The sequence below is a fragment of the Orbicella franksi genome, chromosome 11 (genome assembly GCF_964199315.1).
Source record: "Orbicella franksi chromosome 11, jaOrbFran1.1, whole genome shotgun sequence".
NCBI classification, from domain to species: domain Eukaryota; kingdom Metazoa; phylum Cnidaria; class Anthozoa; order Scleractinia; family Merulinidae; genus Orbicella; species Orbicella franksi.
In genome coordinates this window covers 20,650,219-20,667,453 of record NC_138155.1, presented here as the reverse complement: position 1 = coordinate 20,667,453, position 17,235 = coordinate 20,650,219, and the positions used below count along the sequence as shown (strand labels likewise).

General features: G+C 40.0%; 1 protein-coding gene across 1 annotated transcript; it reads right to left on the bottom strand.

Annotated features, from left to right (window-relative positions):
- Window positions 1–1,154: 1,154 nt before the first annotated feature.
- On the bottom strand, window positions 1,155–12,200 carry LOC145503356 (carbohydrate sulfotransferase 11-like). The gene is made up of 2 exons (XM_081482823.1): window positions 12,122–12,200; window positions 1,155–1,978 (listed from the first exon to the last, which is right to left on the bottom strand). Exons 1-2 carry the CDS (start codon window positions 12,198–12,200, stop codon window positions 1,155–1,157), a joined length of 903 nt encoding a protein of 300 aa, XP_081338949.1.
- Window positions 12,201–17,235: the final 5,035 nt, after the last annotated feature.

The following is a 17,235-nucleotide window of genomic DNA, read 5'->3' as shown; positions in this document are numbered from 1 at the left end:
ACAGAACGTAAAAATTGTTCGCCTTTTTCTGAAATTGCTTAGCCCCTTCGCATTGAGAGAAAGTAGATTATACAGTTGCCACCTCAGTGATATTGATTAATACAACTGAGAAGCGTTAGCGTTTCAACAAGAACTATTTAGGGCCTGCGCTACTCAGTTGACCGAGATTATATATCCTACATCGTGAACGAATTCCCTCAAAGACTGATTAAATTAATTTACGTTTTCATTACGTGCCACGGAGTCTGTAGCAATATTTGAACACTTTCCTTGGTCACAAACTTACAATTTGACAAGTTTTAGTGCCACTAAATCGGGAAAGTTAGGCTCTTTTATGAAAGAGAAATAAATAAGCTGCTAGTGGGAGCAAAACGTTTCCATTCTTAATTTGAACTCTGGCAAAGTTTGATAATAGCAGATGATATTTGTTGAACCGGGCTAGGGGTAATTCTAAAAGATACTAAGTCACAGTAGCGTTTTTTGTACTAAAACGAGAGAAGTGACGTTACCCGAAAAATAACTGCTGTTCTCGGTCACATCACACGACAAAGAAAAGACCACGTGGCTCTGGGGATGAAAACGGAGTACATCACGCTAACAATGCTAGAACGCATGCGTCTTACATGTTGGGTTCTACCACAAGGAAAAGCTCTCAACATTTTTGCTTCGTGTGATCTCAAATGAAATGCATCTTTCATCTAATATATAGTCGGCACGAGCGCTAACTAATCTGCGCATGCGTTTAGGGAAAATTGGTTTTGTTCTGAAGAGAATAGCACCACAAGGACGACAAGAGGTTTCCTGAACCAAATATATAGTTTTGTGATATTACAGTTTTATTAAGCCAGGTTGTGTACGTTTATACTGGTGACGTAGTGAACTCAGACACCTACCCTTCCCGACATCTTTCTTGCCTGAAAGTTAATTAAGTAATTGATATTAATTAATTAAGCAGTAATTAAAGTTTCCACCTACTGGCCTATTTACTTTATTGCCATAACAGACATCAGCCCCCAAACCATCCCAATAGTGCACTCTGCACTAAAAAGGAGTTAGAAATTTCGCCAGTCGTTGTTAAAACGTTCAGTCCCGAAAGTCCTGTTAGCTACCGATCAAAGGTGGTATTTTTACGTTTTCAGTAGATCCACTATACTTTAATGACTATTGAAGAACGACTGATTCAAGAGCTTCTTAACAGAACCAAGATACTCGTAACCAAACATTTCAAAGTCATTGCGATAGTGCTCGCCCAGCTGTCTGATATACCGAGGAGGAACCTGGGAATAGTACTCCAACACTTCAGCTGAATCCGTTGATTTGTGGATTGGCGGGAAAGTTACGCGGTCGTCAATTCCCGCCAATTTCAAAATGCGGGGTCCGTCTTCTTTTAAGGTCTCCAAGTGACCAATGAAATCGTAGTTTATAACACACGGGTGGCAGATCTTTTCGTATTGTAGACAAGGGGGGTAACGTGATACATTGCCAGAAAAATACTGAATGAATTCAGAAAAACTGACGTCATAATCACCATGCTTCCCTTCTGGCTTGGGATCGTTAGGTCTCAAGCGTGACACAATAAGTTGTCGGTTAAATTGGTCCAAATGGCGCAGTGGTGCCCCATCTATATATCTCTCTTTGAAGGTGGAGAGCAACCGTTGAAGAGGTTCACGGACCATAAGAAACTTAAAATAAGTCTGAAGTCGCAATAACTTTTCCTCTTCCGTGTAGTCACCGAATCTTCGGAAAAACTCCCATCTCATCACCCTTTTCTTGATTCCATGAGCTCCTTCCAGTAGTTCAATCCACGTTCTCGAGCTTACTTTGTGGAGTGCGCAGTAAATGATCTTATTTTTATCATCCACAGCAATGTACTGAAGCTCTTCCTGTGTTGGTTTCTTGTTGAATCTGTGTGTCAGGCAGTAATCATGTAGGCGTTGTTTTCTCGTCTTTTGACTTAAATCAGGGCTGCCTAATTTTCCTGCAATGTCAAAAATGTAAGATTTGAGAGATTACTTATTTTCACTATATAGTAGCGGTGGCGGTATAGTGGTAATGATATGGTAGTGGTAGTTTTTCTACAACATTAACAGGTATATTCTTGATTAGGCCTTATTCTGACATTTCCGCTGCTGTGTTTACTGTGGCTAAGCCCAGGATGGGTGTCAAAAGAGTTCAGAACTCGATGGTGAACCGAAAAGTCATAGTCTTTGGCATACACTAACATGTCATCAAGGCTCTGCTTTTTGCATTACATGAAATTAAGAATGACCATGAGTCTTCGTAGCTCGACGAGGAATTACAACTTGGTGATTTCAAGGACAGGAACCATTGTTCTTAGTACAAAATGCACTATTGGGATGGTGAGGGGGCGTTCGTCCCTGATGGTGTTCGCAGGTTCCCATCGATATAATTCGCATTACGTGTAGTTCACGAAAACACTATTATGTCCAAACCATTTATGTTTACGCAAAAATTTTCCGTTTGTGCACCCAATTCTCAGTTAAGTAGCGCTATTCACGAAACAATAACGGAGCTCCTGCGCGTCCATGGTGCGCGAGCGGAGCCCAAAACCTTAGAAAATTTGGTAACCCATCGATATAAAAGGTTTTCATACCCTTAATTTTCCCGCGGCATACAAGAAATTTCCGTACGAAGACACTTTTTTTTTCCACATACAATCTTTACATATTGCATTCATATAAGCACACCACTGCTGAAATATGTAAGCAAGAGAATCCCTCAGCAGTAGACTTTTGTCGATTGTGCTATTAAAAATGGAATATTATGCTTCTAGGTTTCTTCAAAATGTTTGGAAATTATGCCAAAATTATGTTAGTTTCTCGAAATTATGCTTCCTATACCATCAAAAGTATGCTACCTGGTTTTGAAGCAATATAATAACAGAACGGGGTGAATAAAGACGAAACAAGGAATAAAGCCGTTTCGAAGACGTAGACTTTACTCTGGGAATTGTTTAATTCGCTCGTAAAGGCATCCGTTTTTTTGCATCTGAGGTACCTCTCTCTCGCTATATTTTCCCGCTTTGGTCGGTTTGATTAAACGCTCCGTAAAGATGGAAGCTCTCTGTGCGACAAAGCCAACTGCTGAACTGACTGAACTTGAACTCGTGAAGTACTCGAATCGACGACGAGGACGCCATCTGAGGACTTCGAGCTCAGTCAGCTCACTGCCGAATCGTACGCGCGGGGCCTGACACCTAAAAACACCACACCCACCACACGCAGCCCGGAGCCAACCAGGTTTAGAGAAAGAGTTTAAATAACAGCGTAAAAAGAAGTATATTCAAAATGAAATTACGTTACTTTTTCATTTCGTGAAAGTGGAAAAGCTGAATTATGCTAGCAGTGCTAGAGTTAGATGAAAACTAAAAATTATGCTCGGTTTGCTAAATTATGCCAAAAGGTATGCCAGCACAATCAGCACAATCAGCCAGCACAATATGCCTTGTTTTTTGTTGTTGTTGTTGTTGTTGTTTTTTTGGTTGATTATTGACATACAAAGCCCATTGGCGGCATAAAAAAAGCCTTTGCATAAATTTAAAATTCGCGTTAAAAATCGTTTTCCCTGTCACGAAATGCAAAATAACTGATCAAAACCCTTCGGTGGACGAAGTCAAGAAGTGCGATCTAATAGAAGATGAATAAAAAAGAAACTTCTCCAAGTCTTAGGTCTGTGCGCTAGCCCAAACTACAGATATTTGACGAAATGCTTCGCACAAATTTGCAGAGCCCAGTATGGAATCGCCGTGCTCGAGCGTACTACACTAATATGGCTGCGGGAAAATAGTGTAAGCATCTGGGGCTTACTTTGGTTATCTAGGCTACTAATTATCTGTATTGCACAAACAGTCATTTACATAAACACTTTTCCTACTGCTTTCACTGCAAAAATGACTTAAAATCACGAGGTAAGTGTATATTTTTGGACAAACGCAATCGCAGTTTTATGTTTACACACCGTCACAACTCTGAAATTCAAAATACACTGGTTTGCAAACAAAGGACGCTATTGAGCTGAAACGTTTTCAACGTCTGGTGACTCTTTCGCTTTGGATTTAAAACTTGATTGCGTCTTGTGAAAACGATCTGTCGTGAGTTTACAGAACTGTAAAATGAATTGAAAAGTTAATAAAAAGAACTAAATACGACGTTTTACAGTGATTGTGGTCAACAGTGAGTTTTCAAGAGTTCCTTATTCAAGAGGTCAAAATTCTTACCTAAATTACTTTCCGCTCGATTGGACGTCATTATCCAAGCGCCGTAGTAAGAGAACAGTGCGAATGTTAACATAGCCTGCGTAGCAAGCGTTTCCGAGGGGTTTGGAAGCAAAGAAAGACCGAGGAACGGGGTTTTCGGTGTTTTGTCTGCGCGGAAAATGGGGCGAGAACCAAAAAAAAGAAAGAAGGGGGTGGGAGAGGGGAAGGAAGGAAACGCTTGCAGACAAACCCCTGGATTTTGAAAACCTCCGTTCGCCAGCGAACGGAGCTCGTGATTGGCTGGGCTAGTCCAGTATTATTGACATGTGTCGATGTGAGTACCAGACAAAAGGGAAAGACGCGTTCGAAGCTTGGTTACAAAAAAAATCCTCGCTGAACGACGATTTAGTTGTCAGCTTCGACAGTACGGTAGAAATCCTGTAGTGCAATGCCGACGCACATTATTGCAGAAGCAAGCGCGACACAATTTGCAGCTGTTCCTTTAATTTTAACATCACTTTCTTGAATGCCACATGCGCCAAGGACAAGATAATAAACCACGGGACAGAAAATTCGCACGACTGCGTGGGATAGTGATTTCGTCTGGCTTGTTACATAGCAACATGTTGTCGTAGGTACTCTGACATTTCATTAGAAGCGTTTTTGTTGACAGCATTTAGAACCTCTGGGTACAATTCTGAATGACTTGTTATGGTGTTAGCTGCGGCATGCCAGTTATTGTCACATATTTGCCTTACCAAAAATTTAGTCGTCTCGTCGCGGGGAATTCTTACGAGGACATTTTATAAACAACTTTGACTTGGAGGCCGCCTAGGGGAAGATTATCTTTATTCAGATACTGGTCAAGATTATCGTTATTTCCCCTCTCAGATGTTTGAAGCCTCTCCTGCCCAAATTCCAAAGTTTGCCGAGAAGACTTTCCGTTGTTTGTTTTTGCTGTAGGCGATAACATTCGAACCGATTTGCGGATCTGGCGTTTCCAGCAAACGCTTCTTTACTGGAATTGCCTTTGTGAGAGTTGACTTCCTAATTTTACCTTGTATCGATTCCTGGATGAATGAATACAGTGATCCAAGATTTCGAATCATGCGAGCACAAGGATTACTAACGCGACTGGAATACTTCTCACATTTTAACTTTCTGGCAGATTTGTGCTAAAACTTCACCCTTGCAGTCCTTCCTTTTAGATGGATTGAGTAGAAATATAGCTTGATTATATATTACCAAATTTAATTCATCGAGATTTCTCCGTTCCCACCGTGCGCTCGTTGTTTCAGACATATCTTGACAAGTAAAGTTTATTTTGGTTCAAAGTTCACTTCTGCTACGGAAGGCCGAAGAATTTATTGGTTAATTTATGACAGCCGATGACAGCACGAAATCTCAGTGTGTGCACTCAGGCATGAAAGGCCAAGTGGGCGGTTTTCAAAATCCAGGGGTTTGTCTGCAAGCGTTTCCTTCCTTCCTTCCCCTCCCCTCCCCCCTCTTTTACTCGCTCCATTTTTCGCGCTGTAAGTCTTTGCTCCCGAACCCCACAGAAACGCTTGCTACGTAGGCTAATGTTAACAGTATGAGGAAACATTTTCCATGCAGCTTCAAATTTCATGTTGATGACTGAGCTAAAACTTGCTGTCAGAGAAATCATTGTAATCTTGCGGTAGAATGCGTTATCTGCGAAAATTTATTTATTATTTGTTGTAGCTTCCTGGTCAAGAGCGGTTGACATAGAAAGCTCCAATGCTCGCCTGTTCTCTATTGTCGAATGGGCAGAATAAATATGTAGTGGTAAAAGCAATGCAGTTAGATAGAATCTGTCTTACAGATTTCTTTAAAATTATGACTCTAAACGTGATTCACCCCTACAAATCAATTGTGAGAATTTCATCATGGGCTGTACGGTAGGTTTTCGAGCAATCCTCGATGAAAGACCTTCTTTTACAACCTTGTACGAGAACTGAATTGCGCATGCCCTTTATCTAAGCGCGCGCTCATGTGACGCCATGTATCGCGTGCGAGAAAGCAGGAGTAAATTAGAAGTCTTTTACCGCTTGTTTATCGAGATTTTTTGTCATATTTTTTGGCCCTAGGCTTAAACACATGTTTGAACGGAGTTTGAAACTATTGCTATGTATACCGAAGTGATTTAACGCCTCTCAAGTGCTGAAGTAATTTTCGTTTCTTCTTAGGGTTACTTGCGTCATTTGTGCACGTGGGATTAACACTGACGTCTGGCAGGCAATCATGCATGGCGCGCGCTACTGAGTCTCTCTTAGGTCTCTAAGTGACCAATGAAATCGTAGTCGATAACACACGGTTAACAGAGCTTTTCATATTGTCGATTGCGTGACACATTGATGGAAAAATACTCAATGAATTCTTTAAATTTTTGGCTTCAAATCTTGAGGTCGTAGAGCTTGGACTATTTCTTTACAGAGGTCTATGGTGTAGCTGGGAATTTGTAGAAACTCTTTCTTGTTGGCTGAAAGTAAGCGTTGTAGTGGTTCACGAACGAGGACAAATTTAAAATGAATTGTAAGTCGTTCGTTCCTTTCTTTCTCAGTGTAATTACTTAAACGTTTCCACATAATTCAGCGGTTGATTCCTGGCTAAATTTCGCGAAGTTTTGTTTGCTTGTTTGTTTCCTAGTTCACACATTGCAGTACTTTGTATATACTTACAAAGATGACTTTGTATATACTTAAAAACTTATGCTAACAATCTCTTATTGTATATATCGCTGACTTAAGTTCAAACGTTTTTTCTGTAAATACCCCTAGTTTTTAGTTTTTAGTTACTTAGCGATTAGTTAATTGCAAACGACCCCACAAGCTCATGTAGCTTTAATACTCATCGCTTTAAAATAAAGGTTATCTATCTATCTAAGTTATCTTTAATATAGCGAATGTAGTAGATAAAATATTCGCGTGATATCTGTATGGGCGTTTACAATGGCTCGCCTTCGGCTCGCCGTTGTAAACGCCCATACAGATCTCACGCAAATATTGTATCCTACTCGTGAAATGAAACAATATATTGAATGAAAGGATTGTTTTGCGATTCAGTAATAGCGAAGCGCGCGAGTTATGTCATAACTCAGACAAACTCAGACAAACAAAATGGAATGGTGGAAGATTTGAAGCTTTTTTCAAGGGCGTAAGCAAGTGTTCCTAACACAGTTTTTAAAGCGAAAATTTGGCGTTCATTTGCCTCCTATTTCTCTCAGAACATGCTTATGTTGTCTGACTCTCGCGGGGTTCCAATAATTTGCATTCTATTTCTAGACTTCGCGCGCTTCGTTATTGGACATGCATGCCAAAACACTGTAAGTCCCAGAGGAGAGAGTTCATGGGACAACAATGAAACTAAGAATAATTTTCAGTCACTGATGAAGCGTGATTGTGGCGACAGGACGGTTTCGTTCTCCGAAAACTGAGAAGGAAGAAATTGCATTGTTGTCTGAAACGGTACCAAAAAATACGAAATACAATACAAAATGGCCGGTGAACGCTTTTACTGCCTGACAGAACACAAGAGTGAACAAACAAGCGCAGCCAGAAACAGACGGAGGCAAAGAACTTGAGTCGATCGGAAATTACAATGAGTAAGTAAACAACATCTGTACAAATTCTGTCTTCAATAACTGTACAATTAATTTTGTAGTTAAGAAGTGAATAGTTGCTTGATATTTAGGAGATTGTACAGGAAATACAAAGACAGTGCTACATATTGTCAGAGAGTAAAGTTGACGGGTAAATCAAATTAGATGCATGATGAAAATATCTCCATTGTGCTTTGCATTTTAATCAGTAAAGATCTGTATCAAAAGTTAATGAATACTAATTTGTATTGGGGTTTACAGAGGTGCACATGAGACTCAAATACAGCCTATTGATTGGTCATAACTCTTATGAATTATTAATGAATTTTGCATTTTATATTACCGAGTAATAGAATCCCTATTGCATGCACTACTTGGATGTTTTTAGCAAGTCATGGTTTCCATAGAGAAAGCGTTCAATGTTTGAGTTTCATTAGCTATATATGGGTGTTAAGATATGTCGCCTTGAATTATTCTTTAATTTTAGTTGCCTTTAACGAACAGAATTGTAACGTACTGCCCGTAATGTTACCATTTTAAACTGATATAGAGCAAAATTTAGGGTGCAAGTTTTTTGATGCTACTTTATTTAATTTTCAAAGTCCTTAACATTCGTTTCACATTCATGTACAGTTTATCTTTTAATGGCAAATCCGTTTGGAACAGTTGACACTTAAACTTTCGGTATTTTAATAATGCAGAGAAAAAGGCTTAAGTTTGCATTGCTTACTATTTTATTGTCAGTCAGAGACTACTCGACCCAACAATTGCAAATTTACTTGTAAAAGTTTTTTATGACTAATTCCGGCCTTGGATACTGTATCACCGCGTACCAAACTACAGTAAGTGACTTTCGTTAATGTGTGGCACTTTCCGGACTTATTTCCTAGCGATTTAAAAACAATAAGCTACTATAGTAAAAAGGAAAGCAAATTAAGAAAAACGAAATTACTGAACGGACAAGAAAACGAGTGGCAACTGAGCGTGAGAATTTAAATTCGTAATATTTCAGAGAGCCCTTACTAAAGCAAATGTTAGCAAAGCCAGATATCAAGTTACAGTCATGTTTAAATTGAAGCGCTCGCTAAAATGGTAATCACTTCTAACAGAGACAGGAAGAAAGAAAATACAAAACTCTGAGGCGATGCTCGTACCTAAAACTCGTGAAACTTGGAATTGTCTAAAAGAGAATCAGAACTATTCAATTTCTGTTAAAGCCAGAAACAGGTCTGTTGAACTAGTGGAACATCTGCTAGACACAAATTCGTCGCCGCCTTTTACCGATCTGTATTATTTCTGTTGTTCTATCGTTGCCGAAAATACATGTGACGGGCGTTGATAACAGGCCGATTGGTGTAGGTTTGTGTTACGTTCTCGGTTATTCGGAGGCTCACACTAGCTAAACGCTCAAAATCGGCAAATGTATCCAATGTTATCGTTCTGCTTATTTTTCGTTTTCTTGTGCCGTCAGTAACTGTTTGTCTTGAAGAGTGGCTCTTCTGCGTTAGCAAATTTTAATTTCATGAGCTCTGAGCTCATGAGCCCATCAACTTTTTTGTGTCATTTATCCGTTCAAATTTATTAAGTAAAATAATGGGAAAATGTCAGGGGAAAAATATAGCAATAGTGTTAAAAACAGGACTTCTACTTTGTTGGAGCATTGTGTTACTGGTAATTGTCGAATATTCTTTTGTGTTCAGAACTTAGATAAACAGTGACTTGCGATATGATAAGCACTCTATATTGTGTTTTAAGTAAATAAGTCTCATTACACTCGCGTAACGGTCGTCGCTGTTCAAATTCTAATATTGTGAAATGAGAAAAACATTGGAAAGTAATTTTCTTTTAGTTTCAAGTTTCGTTTTACCTTAGCCGGAAAATAATGTATATTTATGCAGCTTTCTACGCCAGTGAGTATACAGCCTACGCATATATATTTTGTTGAGTTTTGTTGGCAAATTTATTTTGTAAAACTGAGTTTAGTTAGTTGACGATATCAATGCAGCCAACTCTATTCATGTCATCTAGGTAATCATTAGTTCTCCTTTCATAGTTTAAGTTAACGTTGTTTAGCTGTGCGTTGGTTTGCAAACTTTCCAGCTGAATCCGTTCGTTCTGTTTTAGTTTGTAAAAGGATTTTATTCAGTCTCCTTCCATTTGTTCTGATGTTTGTTGTCTTTAATGTTAATTTGACTTGTGTGATACAAAAGCAATGCTCGCACTCTTGTAAGTCGATTTTACATGAACGAATTGTACATCGTAGACGTATAGCAAAGTACGAAGAATAAACGTGTGAAGTCCAAATTCTCTGAGTGTCCCGATTTCAGTTGTAGCAGATCCGACGGTACTTTGGAACCCGAGGCAAGTTCCTCTACCGTAGCAAGCGAGTGTCTGTGAGCTAATTCCCCATCAGTCAAGTTAATTTCATAGAGTCAAGCACACAAGTTTCCAGCCAGTTAGGCCCCTCAACGCCCGTCTCTCCAGTTTAGAATTCAGAGCGAAAAAACCCGTTGTTACAAAAGCTTCTCTTAACATGCTGGCATTAGTTTCTCGTTAATAAATTAAGTCTACATACCTGAGATGTTACTCTTTGTTAGTAAGTTTGATTTTGAACTCCAGTACGAAATCAGAATGACAATGGAAAGAACGACTGTCGCAACGAAAATATTCTTGTAATTCATGGTTACCAGCCTGTAATGGTTGAAGCCTAGTGAACGATCAATTGCACCTTCTACAAAGGACGTTTCGTATTTGCATAACAAATTTTGTTGGCAAGGAATTTTGATCTCACGGAAAGCATTTCATGCAACCATATTGTGGAAATAAAGAAAAAAAAAAACAGCAAAGAATGGTTCGAAAATTTCCGAAAAATCCGAAAACCTTTGAAGATGCGAAATGGGAACCATTCAAACGAAATTTGGACTATTCCAGGAGCAAAATCGAATTTAATCTCGTTTCTCGTATAGTGTGATCGTCCGGGTGAGTGTAATTCTGAAAAGAACTGTTGTTGGTGACTGACGTTTCGACAACCTGAGCGGAAGTCATCTTCAGAGTCAAGTGAATAGTGAATAATCACGTTCAACGGACCAGACTTATAACATCATCGACTGACAAACACTATTCACTTGACTCAAGATGACTTCCGCTCAGGTTGTCGAAACGTCAGTCACCAACAACAGTTCTTTTCAGAACTACACTCACCCGGACGATGACACTATACGAACTACTGATACTCCTGGGTTCAAACCATTTACTGTGTTAATCTCGTTTGTTGTAATATATCTGTTGTGGTTCAATTTTACCCTTGTTATTATTTGGCATTTTCCTTTGTTTCTGGTGTATGGTAATTAAGAAATAGAAAACATGTGCCTTGTTTCTATCGCGTTATAGAAACACGAGTGGAGAGAACGAGAAATTAAATGAGTTTGGGTGAACGAGAAATGCTGTGGGAACAAGAGCCGTAGGCGAGTGTTTCCACAGCTTTTTCAAGCGTTTCTATAACTCGATAGAAACACGGAGAACATGTCAGTTTTCTATTTCTTTTAGAAAACACCTCGACGAAAAAGAGGGAAACAACTTTGTTTACTTTGATCATCAAAATGTAAATTCTCTTTGCTCGCGCCATCATTACGTCAACTAGTCCGTGGGCCAGGACAACAAAATTTCGAATTTCTTACCACTCTTAAGGACACACGCTATCATACCTTTTTAGAAACCTTGTTCACTCTACTTTATCTTTATGTATGATAGCCACGCTAACGATGTAGCTTTCAATTGAAAATCACGTGGTCAAATGACGTCACTGATATTGTTAAGTGATCACCTTTGTTGACTTACTGTTGCAATATATAAAATGTTCTACTTTGAAAAAGTGAACTAACTCTGGATTAAATACAATAAATAGGTGCATGTTTCGAGGTTGAGATATCTTTGTGAAGGCGTTTCTATTTGGTTGCTATGGCAACCAAGCTTCATTTTTTAAAAAGTTTCTCCATATTCTTTTTCTCGATTTTTTTGGGTTTCTCTTTGCGACCTTCTAACAAGAATTCTTCACAGTTTAGCCGTATTCTTGCCAAGAACAAAACAACCACTCTTCTTTAGCATTTAAATGTTAAACCTGAAGCACATTTGAGTGAAAAAGACACTTCTGTGGAAGCTGTATTTCTTGAATACATTGATACAGATACAGAATAAATAAACATAAATCTCTTGTTTTCTAACATGACGTAGAAGCAGAATGTACCTCTTCAAAATCGCAGTTATACTGGTAAGAGGATTTTACATACGGTCATATCTTTCATCGCTACAAGACCCGGCTTTAGATTTTTTCGATAGTAGTATGTGTGTAATTGTCTTCCTCGTCATCTGTGTCAGTGACAGCCTCAACGGGGTTCTCATATCGATTGTCATAGTCTCTCAATATACACAAATCCGTGCATTGTAAAACATTTGAAAGATAAGTGCAGTTTGGCAGTTGACAGAGCCTCTCACAGCGGCACGATAACAACTCAAACACAGCCACGGGCGCTGGCTCCCCACTCATCCAGTTAACTATCTTCCTCGAGACTCCACCCGTTTCCAGCTGGTGAGGGTATCTGTGTGTGGCTCTGGAGACTCCGGCGCCAGATCGCGGCCTGGTAGTTGGCTCTTTCACGTTGCTTGCGCAGAGTGTCGACAAATGGTGGCAAGTGGTTAAAGTCAAGGTCCCCTTTCTTGGCGTAGAAGGGCCAGTACCGCAAGTCATTGACATCTTTCATTCCTGGATTTGAGCTGTACATGAAATAGGCGAATTCTTGAAGACATGAAAACAGCTCATCTGACACATCCCAATCTGTACTCACCAGTTGGAAGAACTCTCTCAATCTCACGTGTCGCTTCGTCAACCTCAAATGCTAGCATTTTGCCTTTTCCGCAAAAGGCACTGACAGTGTCACAACCAGTAAAGGCGTGTGGTCCAGGAAGACATCTACACACCTCTGAACCATGGTGCTGGACAACATACGTGATGTCAATATACCTCTTTCTGGCCTGTGTTTCGCACTTAATATACACTGAGGAAGGAAAGAAACTCTTGAAAGCAAGCGCTAGCACGAACACATCGGCATCGTCAGATGAAATCACAACTGTGGTAAATCCATTTCTTCCTGCAAGATACGCGTGTAGTAACAGCTTTGTGTCTCCCTCCGCTTGTGTAGATCCAAGCTCTTCGAACAGTTCTGATCCACCTGATGTTACTTTATAGCACTCCTCCGCTACTGGGGCGTATAGCTTCTTCCCTGCAAGCTTGACACTATAACATTCTTTCCGCCATTCGTTAACAATAAAGTGAATCAGTTGCTGTTTGTTCTCTGCGTTGAACAAAAACGGCCTCCACTTCTGTACACGATAGTCAGGGCGGATACTCCAGTATGTATTACCCATTTCGGTTCCTCTCTTCTCTCTTTTCAAGTTTTTTATCGATATTTCTCGATAATTATCAAATACAACATCGATCCTGGTGCTGCTACCTCCTTCACGAAGAGCCATGGCGAACAGCATCTCTGTAATTTCTTTAAACGTTTTTTGATCCCCTTTAAGACTTTGAACCATTGCCATGCCATCGATAATGCAAGCCGAGCGGTAGACGACTTTCAACTACCGGAGCATATTTTTGCAACTCTTTGGCTAATCATCTGACCGAATAGTGCACGGTCGGCGTTAAGAACAATCTCTTAGCATTTCGTTCAGTTCGGAGCTCCTCTTTCTTGTTCATGTGTTTGAAGGTCTTCAGCATTATTGCTTTGGACATCGAATCACGAAATCTTACGTTTGGGGGATTAGCCTCCAGCCTTTCCTTGCTAAAACTTTGGAATGCTAATTCGCTCAAATGTTTGGCTTGTAGGAGATCACCAGCAACATCCACAGAAGCAATCTTACCTGTGGACAAGCCGATAAGGTCTTGCATGTCCCCTGAAAAGGGTTCATCCAGCCCTCCAGTGTTGTCAGTAAGGACTGTATATCAGCTTCATCTCTTGTAATTCTACTCTTTTGAAGGTCATTGTGATGACAGCTTGATTTTGCTCAAGTGAAGCATGTCCTTCAAATTCCTCATAAAAATACTTCTATATTCAGCAACCAAATAATATTTATTGACTGCTTTGGGCTTCAGGCTAACGCCCTTGGTGCCTCAAGGGGTTTGTGTGTCCTTGTTCACTGTCTCTTCGCATGCTTGGTCGACAGGGATCTCACCGAAGGGATTGTCCTCTCTTGACTGAACAGCGAACTCAACAGACTTCAAATATGTGAAAATGTCTGGATGTTCATCTTCCAGGTGAAACATTTCCGACAGATATGACGAGAGGTATCTCGCGTAATTTATGTTGTCGTAGGCAAAGCACCACGGTATGGGGTTTCTGATGGATGAAAGGTGAAGATCACAGTCACCCTCTCTTGAGACTCTTATCATTGCCAGCAGAATATCTACTAAGTCAAGATAGGAGACCCAGAACTCTGACAGCTTACCATTCTCGCAGCGAAGGAATGACATGTATCTTTCAAACAGCTCGGCAATCTCAGCGAAAGAGTTTTCGCAAAGTTTGTTCTTGAACTGAGCTTCGCAAACGTTATGACGCAAGCTCTGAAGGCCAGAAAATATTTTATCTACTAAAGACGTCTTCTTATCGTGCTTCTCTGCTACCCACTTTTGGAATCCAGACCACATCTGTCTCATTAGGGCCTCGTACACAAGCTTGTGCAACCGCACGGCACGGTTATATTTCCGTCCTTCCAGCACTCCGACACTGAACCCTCTGCAATCACTTGGGACTCTACACAAAGGTCTCTCAAACCAGCACCCTGGAACCTCTTTCCGATTATTCCAAGTAAAGTGCAGATGGCATGAAACGCTCCCGTTCTGACAATGATATCTCTAAATTGCTCGCCATATTGGTTACCCATGATGCATAGTAAATCAAGCATATCATTATATCATTAAAAACGGTGTTAAGAAACCCATTTTTGAACTGAACATTGCAAAAGTATTCAAAAACTAGACGCTCTAAGAGCGTTTACTCGGGCTTCGCACCGCGATATCAAATCGTGCTTTACGAAAACGCGTATTAGACACAATGAAAACAAATTAAAGAATCGGGATATTTTAGTGCAAGAGTTCCGCTTGGATATTTACTATTCAAGTTGCTTCATTGAGTATCCTCCTGATCCAATCGCAAGTTGTGAGTTTAAGCCATTTCGGTTCAAGAATCAAGCGCAGCTGTCTACGCATTTATGGAGAACTTGTTTGGAAAGAATTTTCCAGGTCTTTATACAACTTATGGCGATTACATTGTACATGCTGGCAGAAATTGTACGAAGTTCATTTACTGGTCGTGGCGATCCGAGTGAATTGTGCAGCTGAACATCTTTGCCGTGTTGCGATCTTAAAACCTTTTCAAGAGTCATATCTCCTTTGGAGTGCGAATAGATAAACTCCTTCGCAAAAACAAGAGCCCTATAACAAGGCACAAATTGCATGGCACATAACTTGCATAAACTTTTGAGTTGTGTTTTTTGCGGATAACTTCCGAGAATTTGCGACCCTTAACGTAGTTTATGAAGAAATATTTAACCTACATATTTTTATTGAATCAAGGCAGGAGTATTTTTTAAAAGGGAACTGCTTTATAAGGGGAGATGCGGCATTCCGTTTTGCTATTTATTTTGGTTTCATACTCGTCTAGTTCAGGTCACGCAACATGATTTTCTTTAACAGTCAGACAGAGTTTTCTAAAAGAATTGGTGATTGCTAAGACTGCTAAATATATTTGAACTACTAGTGAAATAAATTTGGCTAAACTATCGTCATGATCAATGCAGATTTTCCTTAGGGCTTGGCAAGAACATTGGTTCGCCAATAATCCCGCACAATTCCCCGCACAATAGAAGTTTTAATTTTCCCGCACAATTTGCCTCCAAAATCACGCGTTATTTTTTTTTTCCTGCACCCTACTACAAAGCCAACTAACTTGGAGGTAAGATATTTAATTTAAGTTACCGAAAGTCTTTTCTTTACAAATTTGGAGATCGACATATTTCGCGCGGTACAAGAAACAAGTCGCATGTTTTTAATGAGCTACCAGTCCAAAATCGTTTTCGTGTTTAGCTCGTTTTGTTGCAATATGATTTGTTTTACTGCAGAGTTCTAGATAATAACAGCAGTAGCCACGTTCAGTCATTGACTGCCTATTTTTTGTCAGTGTTTTCGTAGTTTGAACTCATACCGCGATCGGCTCAGTTGTTATCTTACGGGACCTTTGCTTACCTGGGTGGTTTTCAAGCCATATAATTCGTGGACCGACCCTTTCCGAGAACGATCGACATCTTGGTATGCGAGATGAACGTATTAGGCGCGATTCTCACCAAAACTTTCTTCGCAAAACACCGCGTTCTGTCACGAAGAGTGAGCAATATAATGTCGCGTTTCTCGCCCCCAGTTTCCATGGTCTACGCATGGAGCGCCTGGGACCATGACCTTCCTTTTGGCGACGAAAACGCTTGCGTTTTATGACTCGGGCTTTCCTACTGAAGCCCGAGTAATAACATATTCTGTTTATTTTTCTTCCTGTCTATCGAACGACTTGACATTTCTGCATATTTGAGACACTTTTATTTTAGAGCCTCGTTTTCACACCGGAGAGTAATCTTTGAGATTTTAAACTTTAAAATTAAACCCTTAAGCTACAAATTGTAGATGGCTATCATAATTTTGTTTCAATACTTTGGTCCATTCTTCAAAATGACACTACTCATAAATTGTCCCTAAAACTGGTAAGAAAATTTATTCTGGCCCATGGACTAAACAGCTCGTGCTAGTTCTGTGTTTCTATCGAGTTATAGAAAGACGGTTTTTAACCAATCAGCGCGCGTATTTTCTAAGGGCTGTTTTCTATTTCTAATATGGGAGGTACTCACTCTATGCTCTGCAATGCAATTGCAAAAGAAATATGACCGTGGACCATGACTCAAGGTGTATGGATAACCATCACCCATATTCCTGGCAAATTAAATAAGGAGGCATACTTTGGGTCAAGAAGTTTTAATGACAGAACAGACTGGTCATTAGATCCCAGTACTTTTGAATTAATTACAAAGAAACTGGGACAACCAGAGATTGATCTGTTTGCCTCTTATTCTGATGCTAAAGTTGCTTGTTATTATTCGTGGAAGCCTGACCCAGGGGCTGCTCATGTAGATGCCTTTAATGTCGGTTGGAGTGGACTTCTGCCTTTTTGTTTTCCACCTTTCAGTTTACTAGCCAGATGCCTGCAGAAGATTGCTATGGATCAAGCAGAATGTATTGTTCTAACTCCGAATTGGCCAACACAACCTTACTATTCCAAAGTCATTGAAATGTTGATGAGTCTAC

Excerpts from the sequence above, each read along its gene's own strand:
- LOC145503356 (XM_081482823.1), bottom strand. The coding sequence starts at position 12,200 with ATGACGAGGAAGACAATTACACACATACTACTATCGAAAAAATCTAAA. Across the intron at positions 1,979-12,121 it reads TAGCGATGAAAGATATGACC|GAAAATTAGGCAGCCCTGAT; the intron begins GTATGTAAAATC and ends TTGACATTGCAG.